Source organism: Monodelphis domestica, chromosome 5 (genome assembly GCF_027887165.1).
Source record: "Monodelphis domestica isolate mMonDom1 chromosome 5, mMonDom1.pri, whole genome shotgun sequence".
NCBI lineage: Eukaryota > Metazoa > Chordata > Mammalia > Didelphimorphia > Didelphidae > Monodelphis > Monodelphis domestica.
Window position 1 is genome coordinate 85,757,538 of NC_077231.1, and position 23,377 is coordinate 85,780,914.

The 23,377-nt window shown below is 38.1% G+C and overlaps 1 protein-coding gene across 2 annotated transcripts in view; it reads left to right on the forward strand.

Moving 5' to 3' along the window:
• ANO4 (anoctamin 4) overlaps positions 1 to 23,377 on the forward strand; it is a 475,191-nt gene that overhangs the window by 446,099 nt on the left and 5,715 nt on the right. For both annotated transcript variants that reach the window (XM_007503277.3, XM_007503279.3), the window contains 2 exons: positions 5,756 to 5,875; positions 11,921 to 12,026. In XM_007503277.3, the coding sequence (XP_007503339.1) occupies positions 5,756 to 5,875; positions 11,921 to 12,026 (226 nt within the window). The remainder of the gene's footprint in view (positions 1 to 5,755; positions 5,876 to 11,920; positions 12,027 to 23,377) is intronic.

A 23,377-nucleotide genomic window follows, 5' to 3' on the forward strand; every position in this document is an offset into this window, starting at 1 on the left:
ATAATAAAAAGATGTTTGCATCTATATTCATTAAGGAGATTGGTCTGTGGTTTTCTTTCTCTGTTTTTGACCTGCCTGGCTTTGGAATCAGTACCATATTAGTGTCATAAAAGGAATTTGGTAGAACTCCCTCTGTGATTATTATGTCAAATAGTTTGTATAGTATTGTGATTAGCTGTTCTTTGAATGTTTGATAGAATTCACTTTTGAATCCATTAGGTCCTGGGAATTTTTTCTTAGGGAGTTCTTTTATGGCCTGTTCTATTTCTTTTTCTAATATGGGATTATTTAAGAATTCTATTTCTTCTTCTGTTAATCTAGGCAATTTATATTTTTGTAGATATTCATCCATATCACCTAGATTGGCATATTTATTGCCATATAATTGGGCAAAATAATTTTTAATGATTGCCCTAATTTCTTCTTCATTGGAGGTGAGTTCTCCCTTTTTATCTATGATGCTGTTAATTTGCTTTTCTTCTTTCTTTTTTTTATTAGATTGACCAGTATTTTATCTATTTTGTTTGTTTTTTCAAAATACCAGCTTCTAGTCTTATTTATTAAATAAATTCTTTGACTTTCAATTTTAATTTCTTCCTTTATTTTTAGGATCTCTTATTTGGTTTTCTTCTGCATATTTTTAATTTGTTCTCTTTCAAGTATTTTGATTTGCATGTCCAAATCATTGACCTCTGCCCTCCCTAATTTGTTAATAAATGAACTCAAGGATATAAAATTTACCCCAAGTACTGCTTTGGCTGCATCCCATAGAGTTTGAAAGACTATTTCATCATTGTCATTTTCTTTAATGAAATTATTAATTGTTTCTATGATTTGTTCTCTCACTAACCGATTTTGGAGAATCATAATGTTTAATTTCCAATTAATTTTTAATTTGGTTCGCCATGTACCCTTATTGATCATTATTTTTATTGACTTATGATCTGAAAATGTTGCATTTATTATAGCTCCTTTTCTGCATTTGTATGCCATATTTTTTTGACCTAGTATATTGTCAATCTTTGTGAATGTACCATGTGCTACTGAAAAGAAAGTGTATTCCTTTTTGTCCCTGTTTATTTTTTCCATATATCTATTAACTCTAATTTTTCTAAGATTTCATTCACCTCTTTTACCTCTTTCTTATTTATTTTTTTATTTGATTCATCTAAATTTGATTGTTGTAGGTTCAGGTCTCCCACTAGTATAGTTTTACTATCTGTTTCCTCCTTCAATTCTACTAGTTTTTCCATTAGAAATTTGGGTGCTATACCATTCAGTGCATACATGCTGATTAGTGATATTTCCTCATTGTCTATACTACCTTTTATCAGAATGTATTTACCTTCCCTATCCCTTTTAATCAGGTCTATTTTTACTTTGACTTTGTTAGATATCATGATTGCAACTCCTGTCTTCTTTTTATCAGTTGAGGCCCAATAGGTCTTGCTCCAACCTTTAATTCTGACCCTGTGAGTATCTACCCACCTCATGTGTGTTTCCTGTAGACAACATATGGTAGGATTTTGGATTCTAATCCACTCTTATTTGTGTACGTTTTATGGGTGAGTTCATCCCATTCACGGTCAAAGTTATGATTGTCACTTGTGTATTCCCTAGCATTTTGATATCCTCTCCTTGTTCTGTCCTTTCTTCTTTTTCTATATCCTTCTAAACCAGTGTTTTACTTTTATTCAATCCCCCTAATATCCTCCCTTGATATGCTTCCCTTTATGCCCCCTCATTTTTTGTTCCCTTCTTGTTTTTCTTAGGGTCTATTAAGTTCCCTCTCCCCTCTCCTTCCCTCCTCCATACCCCCTTAGTTTTCCCTTATCCCTTACCCTGTAGGATAAGATAGAATTCATGATCTTAATGGATCTAGATGTTCTTCCCTCTCAGAGTTGATTTCACTGAGAGTAAGGTTTAAGTTTTACCTATTAGTACTCTCTTCCTCTCCTTCTTATAAGAGTATTCTTCCCCTCCCCTTCCCATGTGTATCTTTGTGTGAAAAAGATTATTCTACTTATTTTATTTCCTCAAGTATCTCTTGGTACCATCTTCAATTCCCCCCCCACCCTTTTTCCTTTTTTTTGCATATCATCTTATATCCCTTAATGCCCCAATCTTTTCCTATGAGTGATTCTTCTAATTGCTATAATAATGAACACAATTTTTGAGAGTTACAAATAACATTTTCTCCACATATTAATATATATAACTTGATCTAATTGTAGCCCTTAAAGAAGAGAGTTTGAATAAAAAACTTTTTTCTCCTTTTCCCTCTTTTTCCTATTTAACTTTTCATGTTTCTCTTGATCTTTGTGCTTGGATGTCAGACTTTCCACTTATTTCTGGTCTTTTCTTTACAAATACTTGGAAGTCTTCTATTTTGTTGAATGCCCATAATTTCCCCTCAAAGTATATACTCATTTTCATGGATTCTTGGTTGAAGACCCAGTTCTCTTACCTTTCTGAATATTGTGTTCCAGGCCTTGCAGTTCTTTAGTGTAGAAGCTGCCAGGTCTTGTGTGATCCTGATTGGTGCTCCTTGGTATCTTAATTGTCTCTTTTTGGCTTCTTGTAGAATTTTCTCTTTAGCTTGAAAACTCTGGAATTTGGCATGTAAATACCTGGGAGCTGTCTTTTGGGGGTTTAGTGTAGAGGGTGTTCTATGAACTCTTTCAATGTCTATTTTGCCCCCTTGTTCAAGAACATCAGGGCAGTCTTCTTGGATGATTTTTTGTAGTATGATGTCAAGATTTCTGTTTATTTCTGGCTTTTCAAGTAGACCAATGATTCTCAATTTGTCTCTCCTTCCTCTCTTTTCCTGGCTCACCTTATCAGTGAGATATTTTATATTTTCTTCTATTTTTTCAGTCTTTTGACTTTGTTTTTATTAATTCTTGATGTTTTGCAAGATCATTGGTTTCCAGTTGCTCAATTCTGGTCCTTAAGGCCTGGTTTTCTGCTTTAATCTTTTGATTTTCTGCTATAATTTTTTTTTAAACCTTTACCTTCCATCTTGGAGTCAATACTGTTTATTGGCTCCAAGGCAGAAGAGTGGTAATGGCTAGGCAATGGGGGTCAAGTGAATTGCCCAGGGTCACACAGCTGGGAAGTGTCTGAGGCCAGATTTTGAACCCAGGACCTCCTGTCTCTAGGCCTGGCTCGCAATCCACTGAGCCACCCATCTGCCCCCTCTGCTATAATTTTTTGATTTTCTTTTTGAACCATTTCTCACTTCTTTTGCCAGAAGACTTCCATCTTTTTGATAAGTTCCAATTTAAATTCTTCCAGAGCTTGTGGACAATTTTTGGATTTTTTTAGAAAGTTTTGCCTTTATTTGAATTTCATCCTGCATTTCCTCTGTAGCCTGGATTTTTCCTCCAAAAAAAAGTTTTGAGGATCAGAGCCTTTTCTTTTCTTTTATTGGAGGGATTTTGGGCCTTCTGTGTTAAATTAGCCATCACTGTGGGGATTTACTTTCCCTTTTTAGTCAGAAATCTGAGTGAGCTGGGCAGGTTCTCTGTGTATGGAGTTAAGGAATAAGGATTTTGCCTGGGGCAAGCTCTTGAATCACCACAGTCTTTCACCGCTCTGCACTACCTTCCCAGGGGCACCCACGGTCTATGCTTCCCCACCCGCTGAAGTTTCAGGTGTAGCTGCTCTCAGGGGTAGGTCTTTGATGGTCTTAGACAGCTTTCAGGGACCTAGAGGTGCCCCTTGCTCACTCTAAATGTGCCCCTCACTCACTCACTGATTTTGGCTCACTATTGCTTTGAGCACCCAAGGTCTACACTCCCACCTGCCCGAGTTTCAGGTGTATCTGCTCTCCAGCGTAGGTCTTTGGTGGTCTTAGCTCCCAGGGACCTAGAGGTGCCCCTTGCTTTCTCTAGAGGTGCCCCTCGCTCACTCGCTGATTCTGGTGTGCACTGGCTCTGACTCTGGCTCCGTAGGTGGGGTGGGGGAGGATAGATCAGCTCATATTTGGATGGGAGCTTTTTCACCCTCTTATAGTGTGGAAATGCCCAAATCCCACATACATTCAATACTGTGCCCTACTGTAGGGTCCCTCCATTCTTATTAAAATGGTTTTAATGGTCTTTTGGGGTAGTCTATTTTGGTGAGTGCTGGGGAGAGGAAGTGTCCCGCATCTAGACTGCCACCATGTTTCCCTGGAAGTCCAGGAGTACTCAGAATAACAAATTTAATAAAATCCTATGGTATCATACTGAAAAAAGTCTTAAAACTATTATAGTACTTTTTAGAATGGAATAGATTTTCTATTCATATATGCAGATTGATAGCTTGCACTGGTTGTTGTAATATGAAGTTATTTATCATCTAATGCTTCTTAAACTGGAGATTGGTTACTTGTGAGATAGGTAGATACATAGAGAGATATATAGATAGAGAAATATTTAGATACATAGATACATAGATACTTATGTACAGGTATATAACCCATAACCACATGCATTATATGTTTTGTGCATATATACACATGACAGACATGTGTATATATATATATATATATGTCTATATTTCAAATTAATGGGTTTCCTTAGTAATCTATTCTATTTTATTTTGTGCATTTAAAAACATTGTTCTGAGAAGGGTTACACACAAATGTTACCAGACTTTGAGGGGTCTAGGACATGCAAAAATGTCTAAAAAATAAAGCTCCTCCTCTAGAACTATAAATTATCTCTCTGTATTAATGGAGAAAACTTCCTTCCCAGGAGTTCCTGAAACCAGTACATCATAGGTCTCTAGGCGGGTGGAGAGATTAAATTTCAAGATTGAAATGTAAAAATCAAACCTTAAAAGCTCTGTTTTTACTTTTAGAACATAACTTGGATTTGTGAAACTATAGAAATGAAGCTGAATTCAGAAAATAAACAAATCAGATTCATTATAAAATGAAATAAATATAAAAATATAACATCAAAGATTAATTTGAAGGAAAAATTATTAAATTTAAAAAATATAATTTAAAAATTGTATTTTTAGGTACCTGGATTTGAAATCAAGATGACATGGATTCAAATCTTGCCTCTGGCATTCTCTAGCTGTGCAACACTAGGCAAGTTATTTTCAAGGTAGCAAGATGGTAAAGCAAATAGAGCCCTAGCTGTAGAGAATCAGGAAGTCCCAGATTCAAATCCTACATCCTCTACAAATTAGCTATGTGACTCTAGGCAAGATTCAACCTATTTGCCTCAGTTTCCGTATATATATATATATATTTTTAATATATATATGTATATATGTATATATATATATATATATAGTATTTCCAAAGATTGTTGTGAATATAAAATGAGATAATAATTATAAAGTGCTTAGCCCAGTATCTGATACATAATAAGAACTATATAAAGTTATTACTATTATTAATAATGCATGACTGGGCAAATCTCTTATCTTCTTTTGCCCTCAGTTTCCTCATCTGGGGGACAAGGGATAACAATAGTATTTTCCTTACTAATATATTACTAGCCTCCATTCAGATAACACTTTTCAAATCTAAAAAACACCATATAAAAGCTATTGCTACTTCATCTTTCTGTGTTTCAGGCAATGTCCTAGAAAGTAGTAAAGTGCTTAGCACATAGCTGCTGGTACATATTAAGTGCTATATAAATTTTATTATTATTGTCATTATCCCTGACCCCTCGAATACAGGACTCTACCTCATATTAGGAGTTAATTTTGTAATGTTCTAATTGAGAGACTTTTGCTTTTCTCATAGATGCATGGTTGGGTATGTTAATGCCAGCCTATCTGTGTTTCTCATTTCTGACTTTGAAAACCGATCTGAGCCTACATCAGATGGAAGTGAATTCTCTGGAACACCACTAAAATACTGCAGGTGAGAATGCAATCCTGCTATTCCTCCTCCTCTCTCTCTACCTGGTTCCCTCCCCTTATCCCTTCTCTCTTCCTTTCTCCCATCCATTGTTTTGCTTCTCAATCCTTTTCCTCACTATAGAATAGTATAACTCCTACTAAAGTCTCATAATGACCATTTTAGAAAATAAATTTATTAATGGATTTTAGAATTTACTCAGAATCATCATGAAGAAACAGGAACAGGGACTTACTGGGATGAAACAGCTCTCAAGAGCATGAGTAGCAATTGTAAAATGGGTGGGGAGGACAGTTCTTGTCAGGTTCCTCTACCAATGAGTATGATCTCCTCCCACTCCTGTTTAGCTCCACTCCCTGATGTTGGGCACACTATGATCAAGGATTCCAGTCCAATGGAAGTTCATAAGATCACCAATAAACAATTAGACAGGACTTTATCAGTCTAATCCAAATCATAAATGTAGAGTTGGGAGAGTTCTTAGCAGTTGTCTTGTCTGATCCTTCCTCGTTTTAAGCAATTTGCAAGAAGCACATAACTACAAAGTGCCAGAGGGAAGAGTTTGACTATAGGATCTCAAGTAAAAAGGAACTTGGAAGTTGTCTAGTTTGACCTTCTCATTTTGTTGATGAGGAAACTGAAGCCTGATGTGATTGTTTCTACATTAAGCTGTAGATGTACTCTTCTTTTTTCTTTATTAAGGAGGGAGAATGCATCAGGGCCTTTTGGAATGTGCCCATGGTAATGCCAAGTTCCCCAGTGGGATAAAGTATCTGCAGCTGTTTAAAGAAAATAGCAGTATATAAAAATTATATTTGTTTCTATGTTGATCTCTCTGGATTTGACAGTATAACACACTGACTCCTTGATATCAGCAGTTCTTAGGTGGGAAATCAGCTTCAGTCAAAAAACCTTAATATAGTAACAGCTAGCATTTTCATAGGACTTTAAGGTGCATAAGACCCTTTTCAATAATTATATCCTTTGAGACTCACAGCGACCTAAGGAGAGAAGTGTGATTATTATCTCCATTTAAAGGAAACCAAGGTAAACAGGAGTTAAGTGACTTTCTCAAGATCTCACAGCTAGTTTCCAAGGCTACATCTGAACTCAGGTCTTCCTGACTCCAAGCTCAGTGCATGATGTCCTGTAGCACCTGATCCCAGGGAAGCAAGTCTACTTAGAGATCACCTAGTCAAATTGTTTCACTTTGCAGAAGGTGGAAACTCAGATCACTGAATGCCCATAGAAACTAAGTCATTTATCTAAAGTCTCACAGCTAATGAGTAGCAGTGAGATAAGTCAGAGCTCCTTTAGGATGGCTGTATTACCTACAGTCCCAGGAAGATTTTGCTACAACAAATCCATTGTCACATCATCCCTCAGAATAGTCTCTAAAGACTCAACTGCAAGGAAGTTTCAGCATGGTACATCAGGTGATAGACAGTAAGACTCTTCAGTAATTTTCTGGACTTTCACGATGCTTCTAGATAGGATTCTAATAGTTCTTATATATTATCTCATCTTTTCTAAAGGAATTTCTCAACTATTCATTTTGCATCATACTCTTCCTGATCAGATCTTTCACATAGGACCTTCTCAATCCTTTTCTATAGTTTGTTGATTTCTTCTCCTATCTTCTCTCAAGCCATCCTTGCACTTTGTAATTCTGAAATTTTGATTCTTCCAAGGCTGTTCTCACACATTGTGGTAGCTATTATTATCTCTTATTCTCTTGGTTCTGTTTCCTTCTCTCTTCATCAGTTCATGTAGTTATGCCTAGGCTTCTCTGCATTTAGCATATTCATCATGATTTTATATAACCCAGTAAGATTCCTTTAATTTCTTGTACCATGATTTGTCTAGCCATTCCCCAATCAATGATATCTGTGATCAACTTTGTTTTCAATTCTTTGCTATCAAAAAAAAAGTGCTGCTGTAAATATTTTGGTGTACTTGAGCTTTCTTCTTTTTAGCAGCTACCTTGGAATGTTTTCTTTATGAATTTAGAGGGTGAGGTATTTGGAGTATACAACTTTATTCCTGATATTGGTTTGTTGTCTGTGGTTCCATTCAATATTATATGGTTGTCTTCTTTATTCCTCTTATTTTGTTAAACATTGACCAATTACATTTTAATTTTCAAGCCACCTATGGCCCAAGGGACATGTATTTGCCACATCTACTCTAGGACTGTTATAGCTATATTAATCACGTGGACTCTTCACATTGGTTGGTATTCTGTATGTCCTGCTACAATGCTGACCCTTTGAGATAGAGTGGAGGGGACAGAGTGATGCTGGAAGTCTGTGAAGACTTGATAATTTATATATATATATATATATATATATATATATATATATACCCTAAATTGAAAATCTCACCAAGCAAGTTGAATAATATAATTGACATAATAGAAAGAATATGAAATCTGGAGTCAGAAGACCTAGTTTTAAATCTTGAGTAGAGCCAAATCATTTTGGTCAATTCACTTAATCTCATTGGTCCTTAATTAAGTCACACACTCTCTAGGCCTCAGGTACCACATTCATCTAGTGAGAGCAAGATGACTTCTAAGTGAGATGGTCTCTAAGGACCCTTGAAAATCCATGATCCTTTGACTCTAGGACCATTTTTGGAGAGCCCTATGCTTTATCCACTGTAACATAGCTAGTAATTGATCAAAGAGAAATTAAGCTGAGGTCTTCAGACTCCTTCTCCAAGTGAGAACACTAATAGAGATCCATTATTCCATATACCTTAATTTGATTTTTAAGTGGAAATGGATTTGGTGATTTTGGAGATGGGAAATATTCTAAAAAGTAGCCATGGAGGCAAATGGGTACTAGAAACAGAAAACCCCACAGACTGTGCATATTAAGAAGTATTTCTTTCTATTCACATGTTGCTGTCCCCTAATTAGTAAAGGGGAAAGAACATTAGATATGTATTGTTGAACTTCTCAGACTTTGAGGAAATTATAAAATGAAAGTGTTAGACCATAGAACCTCAGAGACTTCTTCTGGCTCCAGATTCTATGGCTTTATGATTCTGTGGGTACAAGATAGGATTTGAACATATATATTTCCCATGCCAAGGCCACATACAAAATCAGAAAAATATACAGTCAAGAAAAAAAAAGAACCAAACAAACATGGAATCATGTTTCTCATCTGTGTGACCTTGGGCAAGTATCATAACTTCTCTGGGCCTAGATTTCCTTATCTATAAAATGAAAATTTTGGACTAGAGGGCCTATTGTCATACATAGGAAGAATGGTAACAAATATTACTTTAATTTTCTTTTTGTTCTTTAAATCCCTACTTAACGTTTTAGAATCAATGCTGTGTATTGGTTCCAAGGCAGAAGAGTGGTAAGGGCTAGGCAATGGGGGCTAAGTGACTTGCCCAGGGTCACCCAGCTAGGAAGTGTGTCTGAGGCCGCATTTGAACCCAGGACCTTCCATCTGTAGGCCTGACTTTCAATCTAATGAGCCACCCAGTTGCCCCCAGATTACTTTAATTTTTCAATCCTAGCTGTTGAAATGGAAATGATTATAGTTATTTTGATCTCTTTTTCAACCAGGTTAAATCTGTAGCTGATGATGATTTAATTATTTGTTTTGCTGTATTGGGCTACTTTAATTATTAAATGGCGTAAATTTTTTAGTCTTACCATATATTGGGATAGAAAGGTCTTTGGATTGATTGACTAAAATATTTGCCTCCCAGACTTACTTTCTTTAAAAAACAAACAAACAAACTTTACCTTCTGTCTTAGAATTGTGTATTGGTTCCAAGGCAGAAGAGCAGTAATGGCTATGCAATGGGGGCTGAGTGGCACCCAGGGTCACACACTTAGGAAGTATCTGAAGCCAGGTTTGACCCCAAATCCTCCTGTCTTCAAGACTTGCTCTCTATCCACTGAGCTACCTAGCTGACCTTAAAGTCAGCTTTTTGGACTCTTAGGAAAACTTTATACTAGGAGAGAGGGAGAGAGACATGGTATAGTGAAAGAATTTGAAAACTAGTTCTTTTTAAAAAATTTTATTGATTATTTAAGAATTTTCCCATGGTTACATGATTCATATTCTTTCCCTCCCCTCCTCCCTTCTCCCTCCCATAGCCAATGAGCAATTCCACTGGGTTTTACATGTGTCATTGATCAAGGGTGATTGTTTAGAGTCTACATCCTCAGTCATATCCCCATTGACCCATCTGATCAAGCAATTGAAAAACTAGTTCTTAATCACTGATTAACAGTGTGACTTTGCACAAGTCACTTCTCTAAACTCTAAGCCTTAGTTTCTTCATCTTTAGATTTGTCTATGTCTCTTCATCCTTCTAGCTTTAACATACTATCATCACAGGATTGTACAGCCTGCATTGTAGGCAAAATGCATCATGATATCAAGCCTCTAATAATGTTATAAAGGGGCAGCTAGTAGGTCTCAAGTCAGGAAGCTTCATTGCTCAGACATTTACTAGATGTGTGAACCTGGCAAAGTCATTTAATCCTGTTTGCCTTGGTTTCCTCATCTGTAAAATGAGCTGAAGAAGGAAATGGCAAATGATTCCAGTATCTTTGCCAAGAAAACCGCAGATGGGACTGTGAAGAGTTGATATAATACAATGCAGAGTACTTGCTCTGGAGTCAGAAAACTTAGGTTTAAAACATACTTCTGACTCCTATATCATCTGAAATCACTTAACCTCCCTGAGACTCAATTTCCTCATTTAAAAAAAAATGAGCATATTTTATACATAACCTCCAGGATCTCTTACAACTCCAAGTCTAGGACCTCTAGAAAGACATCATTTAACCTATTATGTAAAGGTATGTGGGTTTTAAAAAATATTGTGGCTGAAGGACTGCATCCCCCAGCATGCCCCAATGGTCCCTCCCCCCTACTTCCTGGCATGGGATTGATCTTGAACTGGTCCAATCCCATGCTAGGGAGGGACCACACCTCCCACTTCCGGGCACGGGATTGGTCTATATAAGGACCAATCCAAGGAGGGACCTTGAATCTGACAAGATTCAGGGTTTAATGAGGATAGTTAATTTCAGGCTAGGGAAACTCTGGGGGTTTTTCTTTAAAATAAAGTTTTAGAAAGATTGTAAGATTAAAAATTAGTATCTAGATGCTCTAAGTATTATATTTTATAAAGATTATTGGTGATAACTTGAAACAAAAGGAAAGTAATAGCCTCAATAAAGAAAAGAAGCTTCCAGGGACTGCACACTAGGGGGCCAGGAGAGCACAGAGCACCCCCAGAAGAGAGCCAGGGCGGGGTTACACACACCTTTATTGATACAATGTAAGGACTTGGGAACAAAAAGGAAAGGGATACTGTGTAATGTAGTTCACGGGTACAAAATTTCTGTTTACACAAGATCAAAGTCAGATCATTTTCTTTCAGAGCTTCAGATACCACCTTACAATGGGTTGTGTTCCCAAAGCTTCTTTAAAGTACAGTATTTGAATCTTGAAAGATGTTTTCATTTAAATTCAGAATGTGTTGAGACTTCTCTACCTCAGTTTCCCCAACTATAAAATGAAGATTACAGAATTTCCTTCAAAAGTTGTGAGGATCAAATGAGATAACCTTTGTCAAGGGTTTTACAACATAAAAGAATGTTTTATACATACAGGAATATTAGATATTATGAGAGAGAAGAGGAAGGACTACAATGAGGAATTATGCAGCATGTAGCAAAGGTCTCAGTGCAGTTTTAAGTGCTTTGAGCTACATCAAGAGTTCCAGGGCATCCCTTACAGACTTGTGGCATAGTGGGAAGAATTCTGATGTGAGAATTAAAAGGACCTGACATTAAATTCCATCTCTGAACTTTATCCTGTGTGGCCCTGAATGTGACTTTCTACTTCCCTAAGACCTCAGGTCTTGATCTGGCCCTGAAAATGTCGTGACAGTAGGATGAGTGGATTGGTCCATCTAGATGACCCTTCTGGGATGGGAAAAAGAAGGGGCCAATCCTAGAATCAGGCTCATACTGGAAGATAACTTGCTCTGCTTTTTTCATAGATACCGAGATTATCGGGACCCTCCTCACTCGCTGGTGCCCTATGGCTACACGCTGCAGTTCTGGCATGTCCTGGCCGCACGTTTGGCTTTTATTATCGTATTTGAGGTCAGTTTCCACAACTGGTTCCCTTGTTTCCTTGGATGTTTTAAGTCACTTGGAATTTGGAAGGATTCTGAATCAAGGCAAGAACAAAGGGGAGCTTTGGGATGTGACCATTTTACTGGTCCATTGTCTAATTAGCAATTTGAAGCATTTTCCTTGGAAACCTCCTTTATGTTTATGGCCCTTAAATCTAGAAAACCTTTATTGTTAACCTCTAAGTGAGATCATTAATTTAATACACTAGAAACAAGTAGCAGTTATGTGTGAGGCATCCATATTTGAACTTCAGAGATCAATGTTTATCCTTTGACTAGGGCTGCTGAAAAAGTCTATCTACCTGGCAATTTTCTCTCAGGGAAAAGGAATTATCTGTTATTAAGTTTGAGAAAATTTTTTGTTGTAAGGTAGTAGATATTTACCACAATGGACACAGTTTGGAGTAAAGAAGACCCCAATTCAAATCTGGCCTGACTCTTATTAGCTGGGACACTGGGTGAGTCACTGAACCTCTGTTGGCCTCAGTTTCTTCATCTGTCAAATGAAGTGGAGAAAGAAATGGCAAATTACTCAAGTATATTTGCCAAGAAAACCCCAAATGTGGTCATGTAAAAGAAGACATGATAGGAAAATAAAAATAAATATAGACAAGGGAAGGGGGAGGCAACAGGAATTTATTCAGTACCTGCTGCTGTGTGCCAGGCACTCTTCTAAGTGCTTTACATGCATTATCCAATTTGATCTATATAACAACTGTGTGAAGGAGGTGCTTTTATTACTTCTACTTTATAATTGAAGAAATTCAAGCCTTCCTGATTCCAGGGTCAGCATTCTGTGCACTATAGCAACATTTAGCATCCTTTTGTATATTAAGGGCCACTAACAGAATAAAAAAGTATGAAAAAAACCCACTCTCTGGGCAAGGCTTCTGTCTTTATGTTCTTTATAAAATATTCCTTTAATAGTCAGAACTATAATTGATCCTTCAAAGTACCATCAAATATAGGAGAAAGTACCTTTATTATAATCCTGAAACTACTGTTTATTACACTATGTTTGTGTGAATCTTTATTGTCTGTGCGTGTGTATATATATGCATATGAGAAAATGAGGGGGAAAAAGAGGCATAAAGAGAAACATAAAAATCTATAAGTGATTCATTCACCTTGTCACTTTTTAAAAAAAGTTTGCAAAGTATCTTATATTCATTTGAGCTTCCCAACAATCCTGTAAAAAAAGAAAAAAGAAAGAAAAAAGAAACATGCCTAGGAGGAGACAATTCAAAACACATTTTGGGGGGATAAAGCAACATTGCCATCTTGTGGCATTTAGAATATTGCCAAGAATAATAGAAACTTTTGAAACACTGTAATTTTATAACCAAAGAGATAAATGAGGATCTTAATTCTAGATGATTGTCTTGTGAAACAAATATTTTGCCTTATCTTATGCAATATTAAAAATAAATATTCTCTGATAAGGCAAGCTAAGTAGAGCAGTGGATGGACCTGGTGTCAGAAAGACTCATCTTTCCAAGTTCAAATCTGACCCCATGCTCTTCCTGGTTGTGTGACCCTGGGCATGTAACTTTACCCTGTTAACCTCACTTTCCTCATCTGTAAAATAAGCTGGAGAGGAAAATGGCAAACTGCTCCAGCATCCAAAACCCAGAATCAGACACAACAGAAAACATAATATCCTTTCTCCCTCTTGCTGTGGAAACAGCCCATCTTCTCTTTCTATATTACAGTTCTTTGATGCCATTCATTACTTATTCTTCAAGGTTTCAGTCAGTCAGCAAGCATTTAATAAACATTTGCTCTGTGCTAGGCTCTGTGCTAAGCCCTACAGATTGGTCCTTGCTGGTAAGGAAGAGACATTTGAGTGAGGAAAACAATATATGAATGATTTTGTGCTTTTAAGATATATTCAATGTAAGTGGAAGGTATAGGAGAGACACTGAGTTTTAATTTACATTCCAGTGGAAATAACTGTAGTTTGGAAATAACAAGTCATGATTTCAAATTTGGATTGTGTTGCTTACTCCTTTTATGATCCTCAGCTAGCGTATTATCATCCCTAAAATGAGGTGAGACTCCAAAACCTCAAAAGTTCCTTCCAGTTATGATTTTCCATCCTTATAGGATATAATATAAATTACAAAACTGATTCTCCATAACTCTCTCAACTCCTCTTGTAGTGCCTATCTACCTTCCTGGACCAGTGGCCCTGCTACCATGGTGGATTCACTATTGGACTCTAAAATTTAGTACTGTGATACCTATCTCCTTTGGCTTCAACTTTGTGACTTCCAAGGTCATGTCTAATTAATTGAGCTAACGGGAAAGTAAAAATTGATCTCTGTAGCCCTTTCTTCTATTCCAGGAAACATATTTATTTTCATAATGACCCAAAAAGTGACTTGAATTTTGAACTCAGAAGAAAGGGATAATAGCACCAAAAAGTTTATAGAAAGTAATTTTTTAACAAATGGGGGCTTTGCAGAGCTCCCACAATAGCTGACACTAGTATCACGTATTTTTAATGGTAGTGATTTGGTTCTCTTTTTTTAAAAAATAATATTGACCAATGTTTTATCTATTTTTTGTTTTTGTTTTTCATAAAACCAACTCCTAGTTTTATTTATTAATTCAATCATTTTATTACATACAAATTTATTGTTCTTGCCTTTGAATTTTAGGCTTTCCAATTTGGTGGTTAATTGGAGATTTTTAATTTCTTCTTTTTCTAGTCTCCCTTTTTTTAAACCTTTTCCTTCCATCTTAGAATCAATACTCTGTATTGGTTCCAAGGCTGAAGAGTGGTAAAGACCTCCTAATGGAAGTCAAGTGACTTGCTCAGGGTCACATAGCTAGGAAGTGTCTGAACCAGATTTGAACTTAGGACCTCCCATCTCTAGGCCTAGCTCTCAATCCACTCTGTCACCCAGCTGCCACCCCTCCCCTTTTTTCTTTTTCTAGTCTTAAAAATTATATTCCTAATTCATTGATCTACTCTTTCTCTCTCTTTTTAAAAATAAATTTGATATAAGCATTTAGAGATATAAATTTTCCTCTACTGCTTTTCCTGTTTCCCATAGTTATCTCATTATCATTCTCATTAATAGTTTCTGTTTTTATGATTTCTTATTCAGCCCAGTCATTATTTAAGATTTAAGTTATTTAATCTCAAATTAATTTTTATTTTGTGTTTCTATGGTCTTTTATTATATATAGTTGCAATCTGGCCTGCAAAGGAAGTTTTTAATATTTCTGCTTTTCTACATTTAACTATAATGTTATTGTTGTGCCCTAATACAGTCAATTTATGTTAAGGTACCAGATACTACTGTCACTCCAGATATTTATCACACTTAGCTTTCCTAAGATTCTATTCACCTTGACTTTTTTATTTGTTTTTTGGTTAGATTTATCTAGATTTTTTAAGGGGAAAGTTGAAGTCCCCAACTATTATTGTTTTGATATCTATTTCCATGTGTAACATTTGGCTTTTCCTTTAAAAATCGGTTATTATAATATTTGCTACATATAGATTTAATATTAATGATGCTTCATTATCTATGATACATTTTAACATCATATAGTTTCCCTGTTTATCTCTTTTGATTAAATCTATTTTAGTTTTAAACTTAGCAAAGATCATGATTGCTACCCCTTCTTTCTTTCTATCACCTGAGGCATAGTATATTTCATTCCAGTCTTTAATTTTGGCTGTGTGTATCCCATTTCTACGTATCTTTCTTATAAACAACCTATTGTTGGGTTTTGCTTCTTAATTCATTCTGATATCCATTTCCATTTTTAGGTGAATTCATCCCACTTACATTCAAAGTTATAAATACTAAGTGTACTTTTCCCCATTCTATTTTTCTTCACCACCCTTTTCCCCTTCTCCCACCTCAAAAGTCCAACTCCTGACCACTACCTTTCTAATCCTCACTCCTTCTAAGAGTCCCTCCCTTATTCTCTTCTCTTGCCTTTATATTTCTAAATCAACCCACACTTTTAAGGGCATCCTGTTATTCCTTTCCCTTTGCCTCCTAGTTCTTATTCTATTCACTCTTGGAAAAGCCCCTCCTTTATCACCTCCACCCTGCCCTCCTTTTTCTTGATATGACCTCCCTTCTAAGAACCCTTCCTTTCTCTTATCCTAAGAGTTCCTCCATTTCCTTATCCTTTTTCTTGATATGTATTCCCTTCTAGGAATCACTCCCTTATCTTATCTCTTTGCCCTCTTTTCTCTTAATCTATATTCCTTTGTCAGTCCCATAGTTCCTTATAGGGATTCCTTTATAATATCCCCACACACTCCTATTTTTCTTTAAGTTAGGATGACTTTTATCTTTCTAGTTGTATATGTTGTTCCCTCTTTAACCTCAATCTGAGAATAGGATTCTGACACTTCTAGCTCTTCCCCCCTTCCTCTCTTTCTGTGACAGTTCATCTACTCATGCCTCTTTTATATGAGATATTTGTATGGGGTGCTCAGGGAGGGTAGTATCTCTGGTATGGAGGGCTTGTCGTGCCCTCCTAGGGCAGCTCTCCAGCCTCTGACCCCCACCTGACACCCAGCTCTCACTTGTGGCTCCCAGTAGCTGCTAGCATGTGGCAGCGGCCACACCCCGGGCAACAGCTTCGACAGGCCAGCCAAACCTTGTGAGGGTAGCCATCGGGTCATCGACCCCTGGTGAACCAGGGCTTTGCTCACCCAGCATGTGAAGACTGTTTCGGCCGAACAGACGGAAGAAACCAATAAGAAGGTTCAATGGCTGAGAGGGCGATGCAGCAAGGCACTGTGGAGTGCTTAGGGCGTGTTGGAGAACAAAGGACAACACGGCCATCCAATGCAGCTGAGGAAGTCTCCAGACGTAACAATTTTTCGTGCCACTGGACCCAGGCTTCCAACGCCGAGAGAGTGGGACTGTCTCTGTGCATCGGCTTTTCCACTTAAATCTCTTTCACGCACAAGTATCTTTGTGCACACTCATCTATCCTAAAGCCGTCCACCCTCTTCAAGACCTGCGGCGATGGGGGAGTGATGACGCAACAGGTGGAGGTGACCACTGGCAGTTGTAGTCACGATCCTGCACGTAGGCAGCCCACGGACCAGTGGTCGCTCGGCCCTGTGGGCAGCAGGGACGTTCGGCAGCATCCTGGGTGACTGAGCAGCCCTCTTTAGGACAGCACTGCTCACCCTAATCAAGGGAGGGGACTAGAAAAGGTGTCTCAAACATTGCCTGCCCTACAAACACCCAGTCAGCACTCTGCGGCTGGCGGGTCATCCCCTTTAAGCGGTCGTAATCAAAGAAAAAATACAAGGAAACTCCTACTAGGAACATGGAACATCAGGACATTTCTTGATAGAATACCCCAAGACCTGAGAGAAGAACAGCTCTAATCGGTAAAGAATTGGCTCGATATAACATCGACATCGCAGCCTTAAGCGAAACACGCTTACCAGAAGAGGGATCACTCAGCGAACCCACCACTGGATACACCTTCTTCTGGAAAGGTAGAGCCTCAAATGAAGACAGAATCCACGGTGTTGGCCTGGCCATCAAGACCAGTTTGCTCAAACAGCTGCCAGACTTGCCTGTGGGCATCAGTGAGAGGCTCATGAAGATCCGTTTGCCTCTCAGCAAAGACCCGTATGCCACAATCATCAGCGCATATGCCCCAACACTGATCAGCACAGAGGAGACCATCGAGCAGTTCTACTCTGACCTGAGTGCCGTCCTGCACTCAGTGCCCACAAATGACAAGCTGATACTACTGGGAGACTTCAACGCCCACGTTGGCCAGGACCATGAAAGATAGAAAGGTGTGCTTGGGAAACACAGCATGGGCAAAATGAACAACGGCCTACTGCTACTCAGCAAATGCTCAGAGTTTGAACTCACCATCACGAACACTGTGTTCCGAATGGCGAACAAATATAAAACAACGTGGATGCACCCAAGATCAAAACAGTGGCATCTCATTGACTACATCATTGTACGCTGGCGAGTCATCCAGGATGTAAAGATCACCAGAGCCATGAGAGGAGCTGAATGCTGGACAGACCACCAATTGGTTAGAGTGACTCTTCAAATGCGCATTGCGCCTCGCCATCCAAAACGCGCCCAGACAGTTCGCGCATTTTACAACGTGAGTCATCTTAGAGATCCATCTTATTTGCAAACATTCCAGTCCTGCCTGGATGACAAGCTGTCTGCCAAGGGACCACTCACTGGAAGCTCAACGGAGAAATGGAACCAGTTCAGAGACACAGTGAAGGAAACATCAAAGGCAGTCCTAGGCCCCAAACAACGCAACCACCAAAGAACAACACTGCTATTGAAGACCTATTGAGCAAGAAGAACAAAGCCTTTATGGAGTGACAAAATAATGCAAACTCTGCTCCTAAAAAGGACAGATTCAAGTCTCTCCAAGCTATGGTGCAGCGTGAGATCAGGAAGATGCAAGACCGATGGTGGGAAAAAAAGGCAGAAGAAATCCAGCAGTTTGCTGAAATGAAAAACTACAAACAATTTTTCAGTGCCCTCAAGACTGTCTATGGGCCATCAAAACCCACCACCACTCCCTTGCTATCCTCTGACGGTGACACTCTCATAAAAGATAAAAAAGGCATCATCAACAGGTGGAAAGAACGCTTCAGTCAGCTTCTCAACCGACCCTCTTCAGTCAACCAAAGTGCCCTTGACCAGATCCCCCAAAACCGCATCATTGAACAACTTGACATCCCTCCTTCAATAGAGGAAGTCCAAAAAGCCATTCAACAAATGAGTGCAGGTAAGGCACCCGGTAAAGACAGGATCCCAACCAAGGTGTACAAGGCCTTAAATGGAAAGGTGCTTCAGGCATTCCACATAGTGCTGACGAGCATATGGGAAGAGGAAGACATGCCCCCAGAACTCAGAGATGCCTCCATTGTAGCCCTATACAAGAACAAAGGCTCAAGAGCAGCCTGTAACAACTACAGAGGTGTAAGACTCTATGGCTTACAAGACTCATCCACAGGGTTGGCCAGTCCTGTGACATCCTGTTTGGGGTAACGAAAAATGAAGAGTAACAAAAGAAGAGATGGACACTATATGAAAAGAGAGAAATAGTGCCAATTTTATTTGCTTCACACAGAACTTTTATAGGCAAAGACTACTTAGACAAAACCCACAGGAATTTATGATTCTTCAAAGGTTAACCCACATCCTTCGTTTATTACAAATACAAACAAGGGGAAGAGGGGCAGAGAAGGGGATAAGCACCCGCCTAATCATAAATTGCCTTTCATAAGTGTTATCCTGCTTCCTTCATGTTTACTGTTCCATCCTTGGTCCTAGGATGGGTAAAGGTTAATCCACATCTTTGTCTGAAGCAAAGACAAACAAATCCACAACTTTATCTTAAGCAAGTACAAATAAAGAAAAGAGGAGGTAACCCTCTACTACAATTCCCCCTATTTGCTTTGCAAAAGAATTCTGTGGAGAGCCAAAGTCAGGCCAATTTTGCCCAAGCTGGACAAAAGGAGTCGGAACAGACAGGGAAGAAGGACTGCTAAGATAACTATGAATAGTATGAAAGTTAATATGGTTATACTCATTTGAGCTAAAGGAGATAGCCAGTTTTGGCCTGACTTAATCCAATTGTATAAGGAATCAGCAATATGTTCGGGACAAAAGTCTTCAGCTAAAGAGTTATCCATCTCATCAATGATATGGTTCAATTGTTGGATGTCCTCTGAGATGTTACTTTTTAACCAAAGACCCTGTAAATCATTTCTAATTTCTTCAAATGCATCAGACGTGTTAGCTTTAACAGGAAGGAGGCAAAAGGCTGAATAGCGATAATCACACCTTAATTTATCCTTAATAGCTAAAATTTCTACTTGATTGGTTAATAACAATACATCTTTAGATATTTGTTGTAAAGCATAAAAACCCTTGTATTAATATCCTGCTGTAAGTGCAAAACCTGGGTTACATTCTGTGCTAGCCCATGTAAGTATTCTGCATCATGTTCCAGGATCTGTACATTAGCTACATTTTTTACTAGAGAAACACTACTGACAGTTGTAGCTGTTATGGCGGCTATAAAGACTACAATTCCTAAAACTAAGCAAGAAATACATCTTCTTTTCTTAGGGCTGATTAGTTGAGACAATTATTCCATTGCTCTATCTGCCGGTGAATGATACCATCCCCCTGAGTGTTTACCTTGAATGTCTAATGTAACACTTCTAGTTACTGGATGTTGGACTTTTCCATTATAAGTAACATTAACATAATGAGACATATTTACTTTATCCAATGCCAGGGCTATCTTTCCATAATCAGTCAAAATCTGTGTGAAATTAACAAAATGTAACCAATTACCTCTGGGGGCATTACCCACAAAGGTGAGCTGTATCCTATAAAACAATCATGAAATTTATAAGAATCCAATTTCTTTCCAATACACCTTGTGTTGTTATGCCAATACACCCAAATCATATTTTTCCAATGAATACATGATGCCCTTTTAGATCTATATGATAGCAAGGGCAGAAACATATTAACAGTGTCTCTTTGTTCATATCCCATCACATATGGACAAATAGGTCTTTCTTGTCCCCAAATACTATCACAAGATTCCCCTAGCCAACCTAGATATTGCAGTTGGTCATAATCTTCATATTTTTCCCTTTTATCTACACAATAAGGTCTTATCCAGAAAGAGTCTGACAGGTCAGGATGACCATAATAATGCACCTGCAGAGATCTGAGGGGCAGGCATGCAGGATGGTCTCTTGCAAGGCACACTGGGGGTGCCTCAACTAGTCCAGTCCAATTGAAAGGCACAAACAAATTTGTTGGCCTGATTGTTGTCCTTAGCTTGTCTCTCAAAATGGTAAATGCCAGGAATATCAGTTAGTTTTTGTATATAAGATGACTTCTGATAAAGCGTGTCCCATGCTGACATACATGTTCATCTCTAGATTACCAATTCCTTCCTATGCATTTTTCACATTTAAAAACAATTCATATAACCTTGATCAAAAACATCATTTAGAAATTCTCTCTTGCAAAATACCAAATTCTTAATACTAGTATTATAAAATTCCATGAACAGATTAATTACTTAAACTTCTTGTGTGTTATATGATTTCTTGTTACTATTCCTGACAGCACATGCATTAAAATAAATCTGATTTGAAAAAATCCCAAATTTAATTTCTAGAATAAGTTCTTCTCAACAACATGATGACTTTTACATATATAAAATAGCCAGTGCAATTTTTTGTCCTTATAGAATAAAATATTCCCTCTCTGTCAGTCTAGCTATCAGCCACATTTAGACAATTCTCAAATTCACTGAAACCATTATGCATAGCAATATTTAATAAAACAAACTTCTAACCAGTAGTTTTGTTGTGCTCAGTAAAATCTGATTAATATTTCACATTTAACTGACAAATAGTTGCACAAAATTAAATTTAGATCATATCAAAATCATTAACAATCTTCCCAAATTGCATACATCAAACCATAGGATTAATCTTAAGTGGAAAATAGCCTCTAATTGTGGAGTAAAAATCTCCCTTTTTCTGCTCTGAATTTTTCTCTTTTTCGCTCCTTTGGGGGCCCATCCAAAGGAAGAAAGAGGAAAAAATCATTGAACAGGTATTTGCTTTTGACTTCTGCTGAGGATTTTTGACAAACAAGTTCAATCTTGCAACTATCCCATTTTATATTCTTTCTTTTTGTGAGTGTCCAATTTAAGAATACATAGAGATGAGACTTTGACAAAGACAACCAAAAACAGAAACACACAACATTGTGACAAGCATGCTTTGAAAGGAAAAAAAATCAGTGTTTTAGGATCCATTCTAAAGAAAAAATATAATTTCCCTCTCACCCTTAGAGTATCTTGTATACTCACCACCGAGGGGATCTCCATAGCATTGAAACTTTGCATGACCAGCACATAGCGTCGGGGGTTCTCCAGAGAACTGAAGGAAGGGTTCCAAGAAAAGAAAAGAATGGGGGTAAGGGGGTCCCTAATAGGGGACAGTTTAAACTAAAAAGCGAAAGAGAGAGAAAAAAAAGTTGGGGAACAGAGGAGGCCCACAAATACTGCACTCTCTCTGTTTGATTCTTCTGCCCATCCGAGCTGCAGTCTTGGGGCAAAAGCTGTTAACTCTTCGTCATCCTACGACCAGCAAAGGAATCAGGGTTACGAATGAAAGTCCCTGTCTAGGCGCCTTTTGTAAGACTCTATGGCTTACAAGACTCATCCACAGGGTCGGCCAGTCCTGTGACATCCTGTTTGGGGTAACGAAAAATGAAGAGTAACAAAAGAAGAGATGGACACTATATGAAAAGAGAGAAATAGTGCCAATTTTATTTGCTTCACACAGAACTTTTATAGGCAAGGACTACTTAGACAAAACCCACAAGAATTTATGATTCTTCATTCCAGAAACCCTAACCTTGGTCCAGGGATAGGCAGGTGTTCAAAGGTTAACCCACATCCTTCATTTATTACAAATACAAACAAGGGGAAGAGGGGCAGAGAAGGGGATAAGCACCCACCTAATCATAAATTGCCTTTCATAAGTGTTATCCTGCTTCCTTCATGTTTACTGTTCCATCCTTGGTCCCAGGATGGGTAAAGGTTAATTCACATCTTTGTCTGAAGCAAAGACAAGCAAATCCACAACTTTATCTTAAGCAAGTACAAATAAAGAAAAGAGGAGGTGATCCTCTACTACACAGAGGCATCTCACTACTCTCCACTGCCGGAAAGATACTCGCCCTTGTTATGTTCAACAGACTCCTGTCATCTGTTTCAGAGCAGAACCTGCCTGAATCACAATGTGGCTTCCGACCAGATCGCAGCACCATCGACATGGTCTTCACGGTGAGGCAAATGCAGGAAAAATGCCTTGAGCAGAACCTGAGTCTCTACATTGTCTTCATAGACCTGACAAAGGCATTTGACACAGTGAACAGGGATGCATTGTGGGTGATCTTCAGCAAGCTCAGTTGCCCAGCAAAATTCATCAAACTGATCCAGCTCTTTCATGTCGACATGACAGGGGAAGTCCTATCTGGTGGAGAGACTTCCAATCACTTCAACATCTCCAATGGCGTGAAACAAGGCTGTGTCCTCGCTCCGGTACTATTCAACCTATTTTTCACCCAAGTATTACGATATGCTGTGATGGATCTAGACCTGGGCGTCTACATCAAATACCGGCTGGATGGCTTGCTATTTGACCTTCGCTGCCTGACTGCATAAACAAAGACAACAAAGAGACTCATCCTGGAAGCTTTCTTTGCAGATGACTGTGCTCTC